We start from the raw sequence: 18,070 nt of genomic DNA on the forward strand, positions 1-18,070 counted from the left end.
TTAAAAATCTCATTATTGCACACAATGAAAAGACCTGTTTATGGTCTTTGAGGAAGCCCATCACCTCAGCCTCAGTGATCAACACTGCCAAGGGATGCTGGAACACTGGATCTGGCTCAAAGGAATGAGCTGAAACCAGAAACACACCCTACAGCAGGACATGAGACTTGGGAAGGCAACCTGATCAGCAGATCAAAAAGAAGACTGGGAGTGGACTTGATCACTGCAAGTAATTAATGAGGAGGGCATTTTTCATCCTTGCATCTCTTCAGGGAGCAGACTGAGACTGTGGAGCTGGCTTTTGGCAGATGAAGCTGAAGCAAGAAGGGTCTCTAAGACCAGACTAGAAAGGGTTTGGTTTAGCTTGAAATCTTTTGCTCAAGACTGAAAGTGATGGATTAGCTTAATTAAGGCTGGTGGATCTTAACAGACCTGGCAGTATTTGCTCCTTATGAGTTCATGTTTCTCATCTCGTACCCAGTTCTCTCTCAGCTCCTGCTTGAGGAAGCAACCCAAGAGAGTTTGTTGAATGAGGGGTGAGTTAAAACCTCACTTGGGCCAGCAGAGGAAGCACAAAGGTTGTGCTGAGCAGTGGCCAGGACAACTGTTACACTGCCCCACAAGGAGCAAACCCAGGATCCACAGAAAATGTCCCCTCTGCTGGCAGTGACAAGCAGCCATGTCCTGTGGACGCCCTCCTTGTCCCTTACAAGGGCTGTGGCCAGGATGGACACAACCTGAAGTGGGACACTAAGCCACAGGAGGATGCTTTTTACACCCAAGCAATGACATGAGAGTTTGGATGGCCAAAAATGTTCCACCAGTTCCCACCCTGGTGGGAAAAGCAGACACTGGTTGAATTTGGACATCTGGGGGATCCTTGGGAAGCAAAAACGTTCCCAGGCCACCCCTCATCCAAAGCCAAAGCCAACACCTAAAGCACCCGCTTTCCACTGCGATGGTCTCCAGGAGGGTGGTGAAAGATGAGGGTGACTTTTGGAAGCCCTGCTCATTGAAAGCAAAGCCAGTAACAGAACATATTTATTTAAAGAAAAAAAAAAAAAGAAAGAAAAAAAGAGGTTGAAACAACTTTTTCTCAGGAATCATCAAAACCCAGTGCCAAGAACAAGAGCCTGCCCCGGCACCAGCAAAGAGCAAGCGCGGGGCGCCAGAAGAAAACAGCTTCTCAGACAATTTGATGGGAAAGGGGCCAGTGAAAGCTAGAAGCTTATCTATAACCACAATAATTATCATTGTTGGCAGCAGCTGTTGAATGCGAGCCGTCTGAGAGGAACGGGGTCACGGGACTTGCTGTCACAGGGATTTAAAGCCAGCAGCCCACCGATGCAAAGTGACAGCTCGCCAGCCTGACAGGCACGGGGGGGGGTTGGGGGGGCTGTTTCGTGGGGCTTTTGTAGAGTCCCGTGGAGGATGTGATAAGTGTGAAGGGGTAAAACGAATTCTGCTGGGGAAAGGGACGCACCCTCTTGAAAAGCCACATTCATTCGGGAAGAATGCTCGGTGCCGCCTCGCCGCAGAAGCGATGCGAGCCATTTACCGCCAGCACGGGCAGAAGGCGAGGGAGCACGGGCTTGATTTGCATCTTGCAGAAAGCAGCACTAAAAATACACACATGGGCAACAGGGAGCAACACCAAGGAGGTGGTGGGTTCACTGAGGAAGGCCTGACAATGCACCCGCATCGGCAAAGCCCTCTCCAAGAAAACAAGAAGAAAGCAAACGTTAAAAATACTCTTGTGCTGCATTACAAGGCAGAGGAAAATCCAGTGATCTCACTGTGCAGCAATTTCTCCCAAAGCAAGGGAAGCAGGCAACAAAAAAAATACATCTACAGAGAGAGAGATAAAGTATCTCACTGGCTGCAATGTTTCCACGCTGCAAGCCAGACAATGCCTGGTGAGCTTACAAACGTCTGGGCTACATCAGGGGCTGAGCTTGCAGGTCCTTTCGCATGTGAAAGTGTGCTGGTCCCCACAGCGGCTCTGTGAGCAGGGCAGGAGAGCAGCAGCCTGGCTGCAGCAAGACCAGGCTGAGCCAGGCCCTTTGCAACACCAGGATGTGGAGTTCTGCTCAGCTTAGGGATGGGCAACTGGGGCGGGCGGAGATGAAAGGGTTTGCCCAAGGTCACAGGGAGTCTGGATGGACCTGAGCCTACACAGGCCCCCAGGAGCCAGCTGGATGCTTGGGCTTGGCATCAAAGGGTAAATCAATTGCCCAAAGGGATTTTGGGGAGAGAAACCTGATTGCAGTCCCTTGCAAAAACAGGGGAAGGAGCAGATCTGGCTGCTGCTGCAGCGCTAGATAAATGTCCTGCCTGGCTGGCCCCTCTGCCTGTGCATCCCTGGGAGCACCATGAGATGAACCCCAAAGCATTTCCAAAGCAGCAGCTGGCACAAGTTGCCACTCCCCAATCTGTTTGGTTCCACAGGGCCCTGATGATGCAGGAAAAGCCACATGAGAGTCCTGGTAACCAGACTGCAAGGCAGGTCTGATCCCACTTCTCCCTTAGGAAGTGGCCCAAAGGGAGGGCAGACAGGCAGTGCCCCCCCATCTTTTTGTTGGATTAATTGCTGGCAACTTGTTTCCAGCCACCAATTTCTTGAAAGATAAAGATTTGCTGGTGAGATGAAATTAAGACCCAGTAAGGCACAGAAGGTGCCTTTGAAGTTAAGAGCTTGAGTAGCTCCCCTTCCCACCGAAGGGGCTATCTATATGCTTGACTTTCAATTACACACTTAAACCTCCAGCTGAGTTACACCTAAACCCACTCTGACTGTGCTCAGCCTAAGTATCCTGGGGAGCAGCCCAAATCCCATCGCTTCACTTGCTAATAGCTGGCTGACATGGACGCACTCATTCACCCGCTGCTTCAAACTCCACTTTCATCATCACCAGTGATGCTGCTCCATCCTGGCTGGACCCGAGTGGCAAAGAGGCTTCTGCATTGCCAGGCAGCAGAGCAAACATTTCTGAATGGAGCTGTATTTTCCTGCTGCTGGGTTATATTTTTTTCCTGGGTGAGTCAGAAACAAGCAGCATTTTCTACTGCTGTTTGTAGGGGATTTTCTTGTCAAGTAGCTACGCTGATGCTTGATCCTTTCAGACCATCGCAGCCTGGTTTCTCCTTTCTCAGAAGTCAGCCTTACTGGTGTAGTTTATCTTGCCAAAATCAGGCACTTTCTATCCTCTTGGCAGCAAGCTGGGGATGGGATTAAATTGCTGGTAGCAGGGCAGGGTTGAGCCTGCCTTGTGAGGGGTAAGCAGGAGGCTGTCAGCCAGCAGGGCTAGGCAGCTATAGGAGGGGGATGTCCCCTTCCCGAAATGCAGATGTGGCACAGGACACCCCCATCAGTAGTCAGCCCTGGCCAAACTACACTCCCTGAACCCTGCCAGTACCCAGTGCTTTCCCCAGCCCAAGATCTTCTTCAACCACCATCAAGGAGCAAACAAAATGCAGGCTGAAAAAATTCAGCAGTGAAATCAACCCCATTCCCATCCCCTGTAAAAGCTCTGGGGCTTTCCAAGGACACCAAATTGCCCCGTACCCAGTTAATCGCATCTCCCCACTGCACCACCCTGCCATGGACAGTGTAAGGCTATAGCTGGGTTCAGGTGTCGCTGGCTCTCCTCCTGCTCTGGCTGCTGACATTAAAACCCTCATGGGGATGAGAAACACCCCCCCCCTAGCCCAGGGCAGTGTATCAAGCATCCCCCTCCTTCCCAGATAGCAAGGAGGCATTAACCATACCTGGAGAGGAGGATATTGCAGTTCTGAGCTCTCCGGCCATCTATGACTGAAAGCTCCTTGACTTTATGCCGGGAACTCAAGGTGTCATCATCTTCCTTCTGCAAAAACAACAGGGCAGGGGAGGGTGGAAAAAGCCTTGAGAAAAGCCATGGAGAAGCAGAGACATTCAGTACTCTCAGCACACAGCAGACCCCCGTTAATCAGGAGCGTCACCACAGGCTATGGGTAAAACCCATTGCCTGTAGCTGAAGCACAGTAAGTCGTTTCATAAACCAGAGCTGGCTTTGAAGCCACCGGTTAGAAACGTAAATATTTCCTCAGACAGGGCAGATTGAAGAATCTGCAAACACACAGGCACTGATGAATAAATAAAACCAGGCTTTCTTCACATACATATTTGTGATTCTTCATTAAACCCACGCATGAAGTATTCCATTACGGGCTGCTGCACACACTCAGCATCACTCTTGTTCTTCACCCCAGCTCCAAACATCTGCAGTCGCCCTTCACGCATCAGTCCTCCGGAGTCAGATAACCAGAACAAAGCTGCCAGACTTGCAAACACAACCTATGGTAGCTGTTGCTCTTTTGGGGAAATTGCCCCCAAATAAGGGGTTTGGAAGTAGGAATCAGCGTGGTGTAAGCTCATACACCTCCTGAGCTGCTTCGATATCTGACCCCAAAATGAGTAACAATATACCAACCCGCGGTCGCGGGCGAATGAGCAGCTCTGCATAACTGCAGGTCTTGCAGGGTTGCCCAAGGGGTTCATGTTGCCCCCAGTGTTAATTTACCATATCACATGTTTTAGTAGGGTTAATCAATTAAAAGGCAGCTAATTACTCCATCTGGAAGGTACACAACCTGAAGCTGCAAGGCACCATGTGCTGCAGATCTGCTCTGAAGGTCTGTGAGTGGAGGAGCCCTGGCACACGGCCACCACACGGGTTGAGAGGGAGCACAGAAGTTCGTGGGTTTTACTCTTTTTCTTGTTTGAATGAATAAAACCCAGCTTTGTGAAGCAGAAAGCTGCCAGGACAGGTGATGTAGAGCAACAGCAGTGGTAGGTGAAGGGAGGTGAGCCCCAAGTCACCTACCATCAGCCATCCTTCTCACATATCTTGCTTGCAATGACCGCGAGCTTCAACCCAGAGGTATGAGTTTAGTTATTCATGTTTTGACAAGGAAAGATGACCAGTGGTAGGAGCTTCTCTGTGTTAATATGCAACTGAAAGTTCAACCCCTGGGTTCAAGATGTTGGCTTTGATGTCTGTCCAGATAACAGAGAGGGCGGCTCCATACTTACCAGCCTCCCCACATCAACTTCCAAGCTGCTCCTCACCTTTGCACCTCTCTGACTTAACCCCCACTTTGCCACAGGTGAACCCCCCCCCCCCCCAGCACCACACACATTCCCCATGTCCCCAGCCCCGTGCTCGCCCTGCCCTCGCCGCTCGCAAGCGCTGGGCTCCTGGGGACGCTCGCTTACCTGTCTGGAGTTACCGTTCACAAAGAAGTCCTACGGCCATAGCAGAAGCATGGAAAAAGGCAGTAAAAACACATGCGGTTCAGTGATCTCAGCGAAACCAAAAGGATTCAAAGCACAGTCAAGGGGAGGAGCGTGCAGCACGAGGGGAGCTCGGCAGCTTGGGGAGGCACCTGGGGTCTGCCAGCACCGGAATACCGGGGAGATGCACATGAAAACGTGGTGAGAATTAAAGGATGCATGGAAAGGAAAGGCTGGTGGGAGAGGGAGAGGCAGCTCCCATGAATGGATCAGGCCAAGGCACTGGTGTGCGAGATGGTGAGGAGAGGACATGGGACTGTGGGATGAGGTGGGAGGATGCCGGCCAAACCCTGCCGCTGCTCTACACGAGAGCTGGCGAGCGCTGGCCCAAAGGCACAGCACTGCTCAGCCCGCCATGCTGGGGAAGAAAATTGCTGCTTTTTGCAAATCTGCAGGACTGAAATGCCAACGTGGCTGCCAGGAAAAACAGGGCTTTCAAGTGGAAATAACGAGAGGCTCGTCCTGGAGCAAATCTGGCCACAGCAAAACTTTACCATTTCTCATGGCAACATGCTTCCCTTTGACCTTTCCTCTGACACAGACAATTTCCCCTTCTCCAGGGCTTGGAAGCCTGGCCAAATGCCACCCTGATGCCCCACCAGCACCATGGTCCTCTGAAGACCTGGCTGTCCTGCCAGGCTCTCCTCACCAGACTGGAGGCATGGGTGGCAAGGCCAGCACACATATACAAGGGTTCTCCATCCTCATTTGCTGGGCTGCATATTTTTTTTTAAATTTGTTTGGTTCAAGAGACCAGAGAGGTTCCAAAACTGCAAAAATAATTTGTTTGGTTGGGTTTTTTTAAAAGTAAACAGAAGGCTGGCAGTGAGCAGAGAAGGTAGGTGGATCCAGCCTTCTGCAGGGAGGTGGCATATGGCCCATGTAGCTGGTCTGAGTTGGTCATCCCCAAACAGAGTCCCATCACTGCCTCCTTTTTAAAGGAAACCTTGTTTATGCAGGTTTTCCCCTGAGCAGCTGCTGAGGCTGGATCAGCCCAGGACGCACACGTAGCTCTGGATGGGAGGATGGGAAAGGGTTTTGTTAGCTGCCACCCAACACCCAGGGCTGGGGGTAGAGCATCCACCAGGAGCTGAGCTGTGCCAACTGCAAGCCCCGTGGCTAAAAACCGACACGTCGCTTTCCTCAAGCTCACAGAAATGCTGCAGCCATGAAGCAGGACAAGGCGTGCCAGGAGGCAAAGAAACTTCAGGCAAGAATAGGAGGGACTGACCCTTTCTTTGGCAGGGGGACAAGCTCCCATGGGGTGCAGTACAGGCACTGCGCTGAGCAGCTCCCCAAGGCAGCTGTGCACCGATCTGCATAGAAACATGTGTTGAAGAGCTGCCACGAGCATCCCCAGGAGCAGAGCTCCAGCAATGCCACCACACTGGGGACTTGGCAAGGCAAGGGAGACCTGAAAATTCTGAACAAGGACACCCAAGCTGCCACTGGTGTCCTTCAGGGACGTTAGATGAAAAATTGTACAATTTAGCTGCAGCTGAGGCTGTTGCAAGGGCAGAATTAACTCTGTGGAACAGTCAAGGTTATAAAGGATCAGTGTTTAATAAAGCAAGCTCTTCCCAGCAGGTTCCTTCGTGGGACAGGCACAAAGCACACACACAAAGCAGCAACAGTTTTCTTCTTGTCCATTTAACTGGTCCTTAAGTAGGAAGCCCCTCCATCCTCATGCTCAGACCTGCCCCATGATGCTTGGATAGGCCTCGCGCTGGAGAGGAGGACGTGGTAGTCCTCCTGCTCCAGGGAAAAGAGGGCTCCTCACACATTAAGGCAGAGAACAGGCTTGTTACAAAACCCCTGCCTCTCTGCCTCAAGCCAGCCTCATCTCTGCCTCCTTCACTGGCATTAACTGTGATCAGCCTCTGGTGCAGGATGGTGGTGTAAGAACGAGAAGCTTTAAATCTGCTGTCACCATCCCCACAAAGGTTCCCCGGTGCTGCTGCTCCTGGTCCCTGCACAGGTCACTCCCACTTGCACGGAGAAGCTGGAGGCTTTTCTTCTTTTATCCTTTTTTAGGAGATGAATTCCTTCCCAGCTCACTGCTAAGCCCCTGGTTCAACAATGTGTATTTTTTCCACTTGGCCCTGGCTCTTTTCCATCACTCATCCCTGCACGACCTGCCAGGACTGCTCCAGCCCTGTCACTGCCATTTATCAGCATCGCTCCCAGCCTCCTCTCCCTTGCAGGATCTCAAAATATCTCTGGCAGAGGCGCAGACCCCTGCATAGCAAATGTACACCCTGATAGCCCTAGACTTGATTTCCTCCATCACTACATGCAGGTCCTTCGACAGTTACCTCCAGCCCTGAAACACAGAGCTCTGCTTGTTTCTTCTGTGGTATCTAACAAGACTAGTAAATGCTGGCATTATGCAGAGCTGCAGGGCTGAGCCCTTCTATGGGGACAGGGACATCTGCAGAGCCTCCTGAAGGAGGGTGGGAGGGATACAGACTCTGCTGACAGCTCAGGGCAAGTGCCTGTGTTTCGCCCAGCACAGGGCAGGGATGGTCCCAGGCTGAACTGCAGGAAGCCCAGAGGGCTCCTGTCCTCCCCATATGGAAAGAGCCTTTCCTAAGAGTTGCAGAGCTCACTTTATAGCCTGCAACAGGGGGAAAGCATTTAAAGAGATCCTTAAAATTAAGTACATCATTACATCTCGGGTCTGTGCACTACTTAAGGATTCCCAGGCGCTACAGCACTAAAACCAGCCAAATCCCATCAACAGCAGCCCCGCAACAGGCACTTGGGGGGTGCTCAGAGCGCTCTCTGCAGCACACACACCTCTGCACGCTGCCCCTGAGCCCTGCTGGGGCACTGGCCAAAGCCACTCACCACTCGACCATGAGGTTTCAGAGCCCCCCCCCCAGTTTGCTCAGGGCACGGCAGGCAGGCAGCCCCCACTGCCCCAGGTCCTGCAGACACTGTGTCTTGGAACAAGTGAGAGATGCAATCACTGAGCTAGTGATTTTTGGCCAAGGGCACAAAGAGAAATCCCTGCTCTTCCCCTGCTTGGTCTGAACAGAACCCAGCTTTCACAAGAGCTCAGAACCAAGGCATTAGTGCATCGTCCTTCTCTGCAGGGACAGGCCATTCACATGGAACTCCCCCAGCCCCACACTGTGTGCCAAGTGCCCTGTGGTGTGTATGCCTTATCCCAAGGAGTGTCCCTAACCTGATTGCTGGGCCACACGGCCAGGCACCCCCTCCCCACACTGGGACTGCAAGTGGGGGCACCCTGGGGACCTGCAGGTCAGCAGTCAGTGCACTCAGGTCCAAGGGGATGTGTCTCATCACTCTATTCATGCACAACGGTGCTACCATGAAGCCTGGGTGAGCCACAGGGAACATCACAGTCCCAAGGGTGGCTCTAGCTGCAGCAGCTTATCACAGGTGGGATTTAACTTCCTCTTTCCCAGTCGCCCTTCCAGATGCTCTTGCAGCAGTCCCACCCCACTTCCTGGCTCTCACATTCAGCTCCCTTTCGGTCCTCATCCCCCACGTCACAGCTCTCCTTGCAGCATCTTCCCCTCCTTGCTGGCCCTGAACCTGACCGGCTGCTTCACCCAGCAAAACCTCAGCCCAGCCAAATTATTTTTAAATTCCTGCCTGGCAATAATCCCCAGCACACCAGGTGATTCACAGACTCAGGCAGGCAAGCCAGAGGGCACACCGTCCTGCTGACACACCAGGTTTCTATTCTTGCTCCCCTTTCATTTCCATGGCTTGTCTTCAGACATGCCCTTCAGTAGGCATGAGTCAAGCTCCAAAAATGCCAGGGGAAAGAGCCATCACCACGGTCACCTATTCCTGAAACAGCACCAGGGAAGCAGGTACTTCTGGGGGGTTACTCTTGATATTTGCCCTGCTTTAATCTGCCTTGATCGTTCCCCTCAATTAGCCTCTGGAAGAGATTAAACTCTCACGTTGCCTAAGGAGCTTATGTGTTGTGTCCACTCCTGCCTGGCACCGTCCCTGAGCCTGGCAAGACCAGGACAAGCTGTTCTCTTCTCCCAGCAACACAGCCAGACGTTCAGCAGGTGAACATGACTTTTTCAGCCCCTGTCCTTGGTTTTTCTCCTGCCTTCTCAAAAAACTCATTGCTTTTGTCCGTTGTGGTCCTGCCTGGGGTAAAATAAGTGTCTAATTTTCTCTGTATGCTTTGATGCCTTCCAAACTGGGGACTTATTGCTCGAGCAGATTAAAAAGCAGAGACTTTTTGCCTGCAGTGTCATTATTTTGGTTTGGGATTTGCCTTTTTGTTCAAAGCTCACATTTTTCTCTGGGCTCACTACAAAAATAAAAGATGAGATCCACCCATGGCAGATGTGGGTAAAACTCAGTCCTTCTTGGCCAGAGAGGGACAGACATTTTCCACCCAATACAGAGACATGAAGCAGTTCCAAAACCATTACCCAACCGTGGCCACATCTGGGGGTTATTTTCATACATTTCCCTGTCTCTTTTTCTTTTGGGGTTTTTTTGGTGATCCATCTTCATGACACACGTGGTCAGGTGCGTGGGCAGGCACACCAAACCATGAACAGCCCCTTCAGGGCAACGGCACCGGCACGGGGGTGAGAGGGTACAGCAGATCGAGTTGATCTGGCAGAATCACTGGTATGAAATAATGATGGGAGATGTGTTTGGAGACCACAAGTGGAACCGCACGACCTCGTAACGCCGCCGCCTTGGCCACATCCCCGCACGCGACCCGCAGCCGGCCATTACCTGCTGTCTTTGGTAGGCAGAGAACGTCCTTTCCAGGTCTTCGAGGTCCAGGACTTTGAACACTCTTATGTCATCTATTTCAGTCCACACAGTGCCCGGCAGCTTGTTCTGCAAGACAGATGGAGGACTGGAGGTTGGGGTCCCCTGCCCACATGCCCCTGTGGCACCAGGTGGCTGTTTGGCACCTCCATTTTCACTGCCCAAATTATTGCCCGGCTTACCTCTGGGAGCTTGGACCAGTTGAAGGATTTAAGAGCGTTTTTTGGTTGTGGGATGCTCTTCTTCTTGAGGGCAAAGCCCAGAGGTGCTCCAGGGGGAGGCATCACCCCATCCAGGGGTGGAGGACCAGGGGGTGGCGGGGGGCCACCTGGAGGGGGTGGTGGTGGTGGAGGTGGTGGGGGACATCCCCCAGGTGGTGGTGGTGGGGGGGGAGTAGGAAGGAGGGATCCTGGAACTGGAGAAGGTAAAGGGCCACCAGGAGCTCCTGGGGGCAACGGAGGTCCTCCAGGGCTGGCAGCACTAATTGCCCTCTGGAAGAGAAAGAGGAGAGGGGACTGGTTATGCAGAGCCAGGGGACACCACTCAGGAAACATCCTCATAAAGATTTTTCTCTTTTTTTCTGGCCAAAACCTAACCAGCATAGGAAGCACTCAAAGGCTTCACTATTCCTCACTGGAGTCCAATACAGCTGGAGAGAGGGGAAATCACCCAATCACCAGGCACTGACATCTTGGTGGCCCTCCCAACAAGCTCCTTTTTCAGCCTACAGAACGCACCCCGTGGTGTTTGCAGGGAAGGGGAGATGGGGACTGGGCCACAACACGGAGGAGGTCTGGGGCCTCACCCTGCTCATCTCGTGGAGCTGCGCCGTGAGATCTGCCACTTGCTGCTTGACCTGCTTGTGCTCACTGGACTCCTTCTCCAGCTTCTCCTTCATCTTGTTCAGCGTCTGCATCATTTCTTCCTTTTCCTGGGCCTTGGCATCACACTCCCGCTCCTTCTTCTCCAGCTTCTGCTGAAGCTCACTGTGCTCTGAAACAGTCCCATGAGACCACTTTTGGGTGACAAAACCCCCCTTCTGGCAAACAGCAGCAGGTGGGGGACTAACCCCTTTGCCTATTTCCCTTGTAAGCCCCGTTGTGTGATATTATCTCAGCCACTCAGTAAAGCCTGTGGAGTCCATCCAGCTAAACACGTGTGTACAGTACAGTACCCATTCAGCTCCCCATGCACACTAAGGTGAAAGGGCAGACTGTACATTTCTCTGTCACTCACCTTTTCGCATTTTTTCTGCTTGCTCTTTCCACTGTTTCACTTCATTTTCATTGACTAACCTGAAAGGAAGAGACATGCAGCACATGAGACAATCCTGCCCCAGCAAACAGCTGACCATCACCAGAGTGAAATACAATTAGGCAAGCTTGGGCAGTGGGATTTAAGGCTCACAAATTGGTATTTCTAACATCTCTGCTCGGCCTCCCTCCTGGCAGGGTTTGGCAAGCTGGGATGCAGTACGTCCTCAACAGCTCCAGGGATGTTGGCTTGTCCCACCAAGGAGCAGAAACATCAGTGGGTGACAGTAAATGATTGATGAGGACCAGTGACAGCAGGAGCCAGGGGAACCAGCTCACTGAGGATGCAGAGTCTGAGCTTAATTCACCTGCACACTGTGCTTAGGAGGTCAAACTGATGCAAACCAGGCAGGGATAACCCCCATCCTGCCCACAGGAGTGGGAGGCAGCAAAGCCACAGCAGCCCGCCTTGATGATGCTCAGCAGCCAGCCCTGGGAAAGCTGGGTGAGCACTTACATTCGGACAACGTTTTTAATATTGAAGTTTTCCAGGGGAGTGGCGTCGGGGTCCTGCCCTTTGTCACTCTGTATGACGATCTGCTGCACGATCCTGTCAAGCAGCAGCCAGTACTGGACAGTGTTGCCGCTTCTTTTATCTGGAGGGGAAGGAGGGGAGAGAGTGAGGGGAGCAGCAGGGAGGTCACCACTGCCCCCAGGGAGGAGACATGGGCTGCAAACCCCCCATCAGCAGCAGGTTCCCTCGCCCCTCCTGGGACTCACAAGGCATTTGCAGACAGTGGTGCAGGATAGACATAAAGTGTGGGTAGGCCTCAGTGTGTGTCAGCCTCTTCCTCGTCAGCTCAAACATCTGAGTCGCACTTTTGGTGTCGATGTGGACCTGCAGAGAGGAGCAAAGCCAGGCTGGGCATTTGGACCAGTGTCGGCATCTCCTGTTGCCTGAGTCTCAGTCTCAAAGCCCACAAGCCATCCTCACCCCACACCTGATGGGCAGACAAGCCCCATCACCTTGCAAGGGACAACTGGCAGCTGGAGGAGAAGAGGAATGAAGCAGGCTGTAGGATGGAGGTTGCAACAGAGCAGGGCAAGAGGAGACAGATTTCCAACCTCTGAATTTTATCCTGAAGACCACACTCCATCCAAGCCACACAAGCACTTTTAAAAGGAACTGTGACATTGAGTGCCAGTGCCTGTATCAGCAACGTCAGTACTCACCAGCTCAAATCTTTTGGCAAACTCCAGTTCGTCTTCATTTCTCAGCATTTCAAAAAAATCTAAGTGGCTGAGGAAAGAAAGGGGAAAAAACCCAAACCAAACAACTGTTAAAAGCAGATATGATTGTGACAATTAATAAATTGCAGGCAGCCAGCTTGGCAGCAGCCCAAAGACAGGCAGGGCTTGAAACATCAACTGGATCCTCAGTCTCGAGCTCCCAGTTGTTACAGCCTGTCCAAGGAGCCTTTTGGGACGAGGAGGAGGAGGGCTGGCAGCATCCTCCAGGCACCCAGTGGCATGTCCTTCCTGGCTCAACTCTATATTACAGCGTGGTGAAATGGCTTTTCCCCTCCTTCTCTAGAGACAGCAAAGAATTTCCTCAAGAAGGGCCAGATCAACAGTCTAGATCCATGGACTCTGCCCAGTGGCCAACTCCAGAAAACAGAAAGTGAGGGCACAAGGCAAAAAGTGACCATCAGGCTGGGGGTCACTACTCACCGGTCGAGGGTTGAATTTTCATGCTCTCGTAGTTTATCGATGACTGGCTGGATCCCAAGCATCAGAAATTCATATCTCAGGTGGAGTCTGAAATCCAGGCTTTCCTGGAGGGGACAGTTGAGGGGTCAACACAGCGAGGTGCACACCCTCAGAAACCTTCCTGAAACCAAACAATCCCAAACCCACCACAACTCCTTCCTCCCCACGAGCCCCAGTGCTCACCACGCCTGCCCCCTGGCTCAGGACTGCGTTGATGAAGGACATGATGGCTGTCTTGAGGCTCACTTCGTCCCGATACCGTCCCGTGCTCTTGTCCAAGTCGTTGATCAGTGTCTGCCAAACAGGCAACATCAGTTAAGACGCCCAGCAGTAGCCCCAGAGCTGCACAAACAGCCTGGGGATGCATGCAAGAACAACTCATGGTGCTCCTACAGGCCCTGGTGATGGATCAGCTGCTGCCTGTTGCAGTGCAGCCCACCCTGGCACCCATTTTGGTTAACATCAGCCCATCCAGATGTTCTATGGCCTTGCAGAGCTGCAATCCCAGCAAACTTGCCCAAGCAAGCTTCAGGGTTTTTTTGCAGATGTTGCCTTAAAATAACTGGTTCCTCATTCTCTGCTCAGCTGCAGGACCTCCTCAGACACAGTTCTGGGGCGATTCCCAGAGTATCTAAGGTGCAAACAGCCACAACAAATCATTTGCAAGTGGCATTTGGATATCTGGGAGGAGGAAAGGACGAGAATGCCAAATTTTGGGAGCTGAGAGGTAACCCAAAACCTACCTGAAAACGAGTCCGCTCGCTGGCGTATTTCTGGTAGTGCAGCATCGCCTCCAGTACCTTTTTGTGGCCCCCAGGAACCAGGCACACAGCGCCCATGATTTCCAGCACTGCCACCTTCGTCTTAATATTCTCCGTGCTCAGACTCTGAGCGATTACGTTAATACTCTCCGAATGGGCCAGGACATGAGACCGGCCCAGGGAGTTGTTCATTAGTGCTTTTATACACCCAATGAGCGAGGTATGTATTCGAGACTCTGCTGTCTCATAGTCCATGCTTTTCAGAAAGTTCAGAATACATGACAAGCCATCCAGGTCGATGAACCGGGTTACAAACCTGCCAGAAAGAGGATTTTTAGCTTTAAAACCCTAAAGGACCCTTTTACCCTCACACAGGGCTGGCTTATCTGTTGTTGTAAGCCCAGGACCTTCTTAAGAGATTTTTTTCATGGACTTTGGGTAGCAGAAAGCCTGCAGGACTCCTCCTGCTCAGAGACAGTGATGGGGTTGCAAGAATCAATGTAATCAGTGCCTGGTAGCGTAGGCAACCAGGCATCATCTGCACAAGGCTGAACAGAGCTAAGAGGACCAGCTGACCCAGCCCTAGAAGGGAGGTTAGGAGTTTGCAGCCATGCTGCTGCAAAACCTTCCCAGACCCCAGCCTGAGTCTTAAAATCTCACTCGGGGCCAGTTTTGCACAGGACTGGAAGAAGCACCCAAGCTCTGGAGCGGCTTCCTCATCAGCCACAGACACCCCAACGCCAGCCAAGCCCACGATGCCTGTCAGACTTTCTGCCTCCTGTTACCTCTCCTGCCTCACCATCCTTTTTCATCCCACCATTTTCAAGGGATTTCTGATCTTTCCAATGACTGACAATGCCACTAAACAGAAAGCAAACAGCCAATGCCCAGCAGCACCCCAGGCAGATTCACCAGAGCAGGCAGACACAACACTGCATGCTGCCCAGGCATTTTTAGGGCCTCCCTGCCCAATGCCATCCAGGCTGGGTGTCTTCTGGTTTGGCAAAGGGCATGGGCTTGGAAAGGGAAGGAGCCAAGAACATCCCAATGTCGGGATGATTTTAATTCCAAACAAGCTGTGCTGATGCACAGCAACAAGAGGGGCAATCACAGGCTGGGGGTAAACTGATTTCTCTGCTTCAAAGCCTGCTCTTCTTCCAGTCAAAGTCGATAGGAGGTTTGATGTTCACTTCCCTGGGACCAAAAGCAGGTCCATCAGGTAACATTTTTTATAGAGCCTGCTGGATCCTTCTGGCTTCCAGTGAGACAGCCTCACAAACCACTTTTAAGGACTCTGCAAAGTTTCATGGTTGGGTACCAAGCCTGCTCCCAGGGGACTGTGAGGACCAAGCACCCAAGATGTCCAGGTTCCACGGAAATTGCATGGTCATCCTCAAACCTGGGAATTTCTCACCAAGTACCATCACCAGAACCATTACAAAAGAGAAATGGAAGAGGGGAATGCAATTATGAGCAATAGCTGTTTCTTCTGTAACCAGGCTGGGTCATGAAACATTTTTTCTATCAGAACATGTCCACCTGAGGCATCTTAAAGATTTTGCAGATGTGTGCATGCAGACTCCAGAGACAGTGCAGTTAGGAAAAACTACAGAGATTCAGAAAGAGTCCCACCCTTTCTTTATCTTCCCCATCCAAACCTCCTACCAACATTTTTTCAATTTTTTTTTTTTTGCATTTCATAAAAGCCTGATGATTCATGTGATCTTACTCCTTTAAAAAGAGAAGTTGAAGTTGAAACAAAGGGCCTGGATGACCAATTAAAAAAAAGGGAAAAAAAAAAGGAAGTCTCCTAATTTGCCTGAACAGATGTGAAGGTGCTGGTGGTTCTTGGCCACTAAAAGGACAGAAGCAAAGCAACAAAGAAGAGGTCAATAAATAAAAGTGGGTGCTGTGCCTCCCTTGTCCTGCACAGGCCCCATTTATATTTGTGTTTAACTACACCCCCCAGCCCCTGGCCAGAGAACACAAATCCAACGCCACGACCGCAGCGATAAAGCCAGGAAAGGGAAGGGAATTGCCTCATTGGTTTTGTCCGCAGTGCAGTCTTCAAACTCTCAATTGTTTTATTTCTCTCCTCCTCATCTTCTTTTTCCAGAGCGATCAGTGATTTTCTCTGTGAGAGGAGAAAGGCAGAGGTTAGAGGGGGAGTTTCCCTACGTGGCTTGTGCCCAAGGAGCGGGACCTCCCGCAGCCCCCCTGCCATGCCAAGCCACGGGAATGGAGCTGGGACCTTAAACCTACTCTGGAATTCTGACATCCAGGGATTGGAGAAAGGGGCAGTCTGGAAATCCCCTCCATGGTCTGCAAGCAGGGGGGGCAGCAGGATGAATGGGCTGCATTGGCCTGAAGTTGCTGCCTGCAAACACCCAGACAGCTCACTAGCACAGTTGCTAGTGTTTGGGGTGTGACAACTCAGCAACACCCCAACCCACATAGGTTTTGGAGAAGCACTGCTTATGGCTTTGCATCTCCTGGACACTTGGGTTTTATTTTAAAGCAGCAGGACACGAACATCAGTTGATGCTGAGTGAGGTCGTGGGAATCCAGCACCCTCTTCCCCACACTCATCCTTCGCCCTCAGTGAGTCCTGGCAAGATGCCCCAAGATGACTGGGAGAGCTGTATAACCACCTCAAGAGGACACACTTAACATTCTCCTGTGTGATTATTAAATTCCAGAGTTAACAACCTGCAGGCAGGAGCGGTGTCACCCCAAACTGCTGACCTGCAACTCACTCAGACGAGCCCATGTAGGAGGATGCTCATGTCTGTCCCACTGTAACCCTCTGTAACCCTGAGCCAGAGCAGTGAGAGGGGAAAGGCTGCAATTCAGGTAGGGAGCATCCCAACTCATGGGCTCTAGATGTAAATCCTGGCACATCCACCACAGCCCATGACCCTCCAGGAAATACACTTTATAAAAGGAAGAGGTAAATAATTGCATCACACTGTCTCATAAGAAAGAGTCCAGCTAAACCCTGTGCAGAGATGCTGCAGGTGACAGCTGGGTGATGTGAATCTCAATGCCTTTCCAGGGCTGGTGGGGGCTCTGGGAATGCAGGGGGCTAAAATGATGCTAACTGTGGGTCCACACAGGGAAGGTACTAATCTGGGGAAGGAGGGCTCCTTTAGCTTCTCCTAGTACCCAGTACCCATGTGCCCCTGCAGAGGAGGTGGGGGGCTCAGGGGATGCCCTGCAGGCTGGAAGGGACAGGATGCTGTAGCCACGCTTGGGGTCAGCCAAGGTGGGTCCTGCCAACCCTGTTGCACCCAGACCTCCCACTGCATCAGGGCTGGGGACAGGAGCTGTGTGCACAGGATGCTCTCAGTATCTCCCACACTGGATTTTGCTACTGGGCTGGCACTGGGGGCCAGGGCCTGGCTCCCACCACTCTATCCAGGTACCACAGCTGCCTGCAGCCCTGGGGCATGCACAAAGTACAGCTTGCTCACTGCAACTCATGCAACCAAGGGCACAGCTACAGCAACACCCCAAGTGCCTCCTGCACCATCCAACAGCACTGGACACTCAGAGGGTCAGGGTGAGCCCTGCCAGCACCAGCCAAGGCTGAAGCAAAGGAGAGAGAAAGGGTCCCAGCAGATAGAAAAAGCTGCACTGACCCCCACATTTAACCCAGCTCCTCTTTGGCACCGCACCAGGGAGATCAAAACCACCCACCCTCCAGGCATCTGGCAGCCTTTGATCACAAGCTCTGCTCAAAGGGCTTCAACTGGCCAGCAGCCCAAGGCTAGCCCTGGGCATCCCCACCTTCCTGGAGGGAAACACCATGTTCCTTTCCCTGCTCCCCCAGCTCTGTCCCTGCTTCCTCACCCAACCCCACCTTCCCTGTCACCCTGGCCCTGTAACAACAGGGTAAAGATTGAGGGGAAAAAAAGAAAAATCATGATTTCATTATATTCTTTTCAATTTTCCATGCTGCTCCCATCCCTAGTGCAGTGGCCAAGAAGCTCAGCACCCTCAGCCACTGAAAGCAGGGGTAGGGATGGAGGGGCTCTGAACTGCACAGTGTGGAGGAAATAAAACTATTTCCTACAGAAAACAGCCTGTCTCACCCAGCATGACGCTGCCAAGGAAGTATTTAATAAAATTATATCTAAGCACGTCCCTCATGGGACAGACAACCC

At 51.9% G+C, this 18,070-nt stretch overlaps 1 protein-coding gene across 2 annotated transcripts in view; it reads right to left on the minus strand.

Moving 5' to 3' along the window:
* The window catches only part of DAAM1 (dishevelled associated activator of morphogenesis 1), a 55,785-nt gene that overhangs the window by 11,199 nt on the left and 26,516 nt on the right, over nt 1-18,070 (minus strand). The window contains exons 4-16 of one of the 2 annotated variants that reach the window (XM_084270441.1): nt 15,944-16,038; nt 13,887-14,220; nt 13,327-13,437; nt 13,105-13,208; nt 12,607-12,673; nt 12,154-12,271; nt 11,891-12,029; nt 11,357-11,415; nt 10,926-11,113; nt 10,303-10,611; nt 10,082-10,189; nt 5,258-5,287; nt 3,769-3,866 (exon numbers count right to left, since the gene is read on the minus strand). In XM_084270441.1, coding sequence (XP_084126567.1) covers nt 3,769-3,866; nt 5,258-5,287; nt 10,082-10,189; nt 10,303-10,611; nt 10,926-11,113; nt 11,357-11,415; nt 11,891-12,029; nt 12,154-12,271; nt 12,607-12,673; nt 13,105-13,208; nt 13,327-13,437; nt 13,887-14,220; nt 15,944-16,038 — 1,760 coding nt within the window. The remainder of the gene's footprint in view (nt 1-3,768; nt 3,867-5,257; nt 5,288-10,081; nt 10,190-10,302; nt 10,612-10,925; nt 11,114-11,356; nt 11,416-11,890; nt 12,030-12,153; nt 12,272-12,606; nt 12,674-13,104; nt 13,209-13,326; nt 13,438-13,886; nt 14,221-15,943; nt 16,039-18,070) is intronic. The other variant, XM_084270440.1, reaches the window with a different exon arrangement.

The sequence above is a fragment of the Gallinula chloropus genome (assembly GCF_964237585.1).
Source record: "Gallinula chloropus genome assembly, chromosome: 14".
Classification (NCBI taxonomy): domain Eukaryota; kingdom Metazoa; phylum Chordata; class Aves; order Gruiformes; family Rallidae; genus Gallinula; species Gallinula chloropus.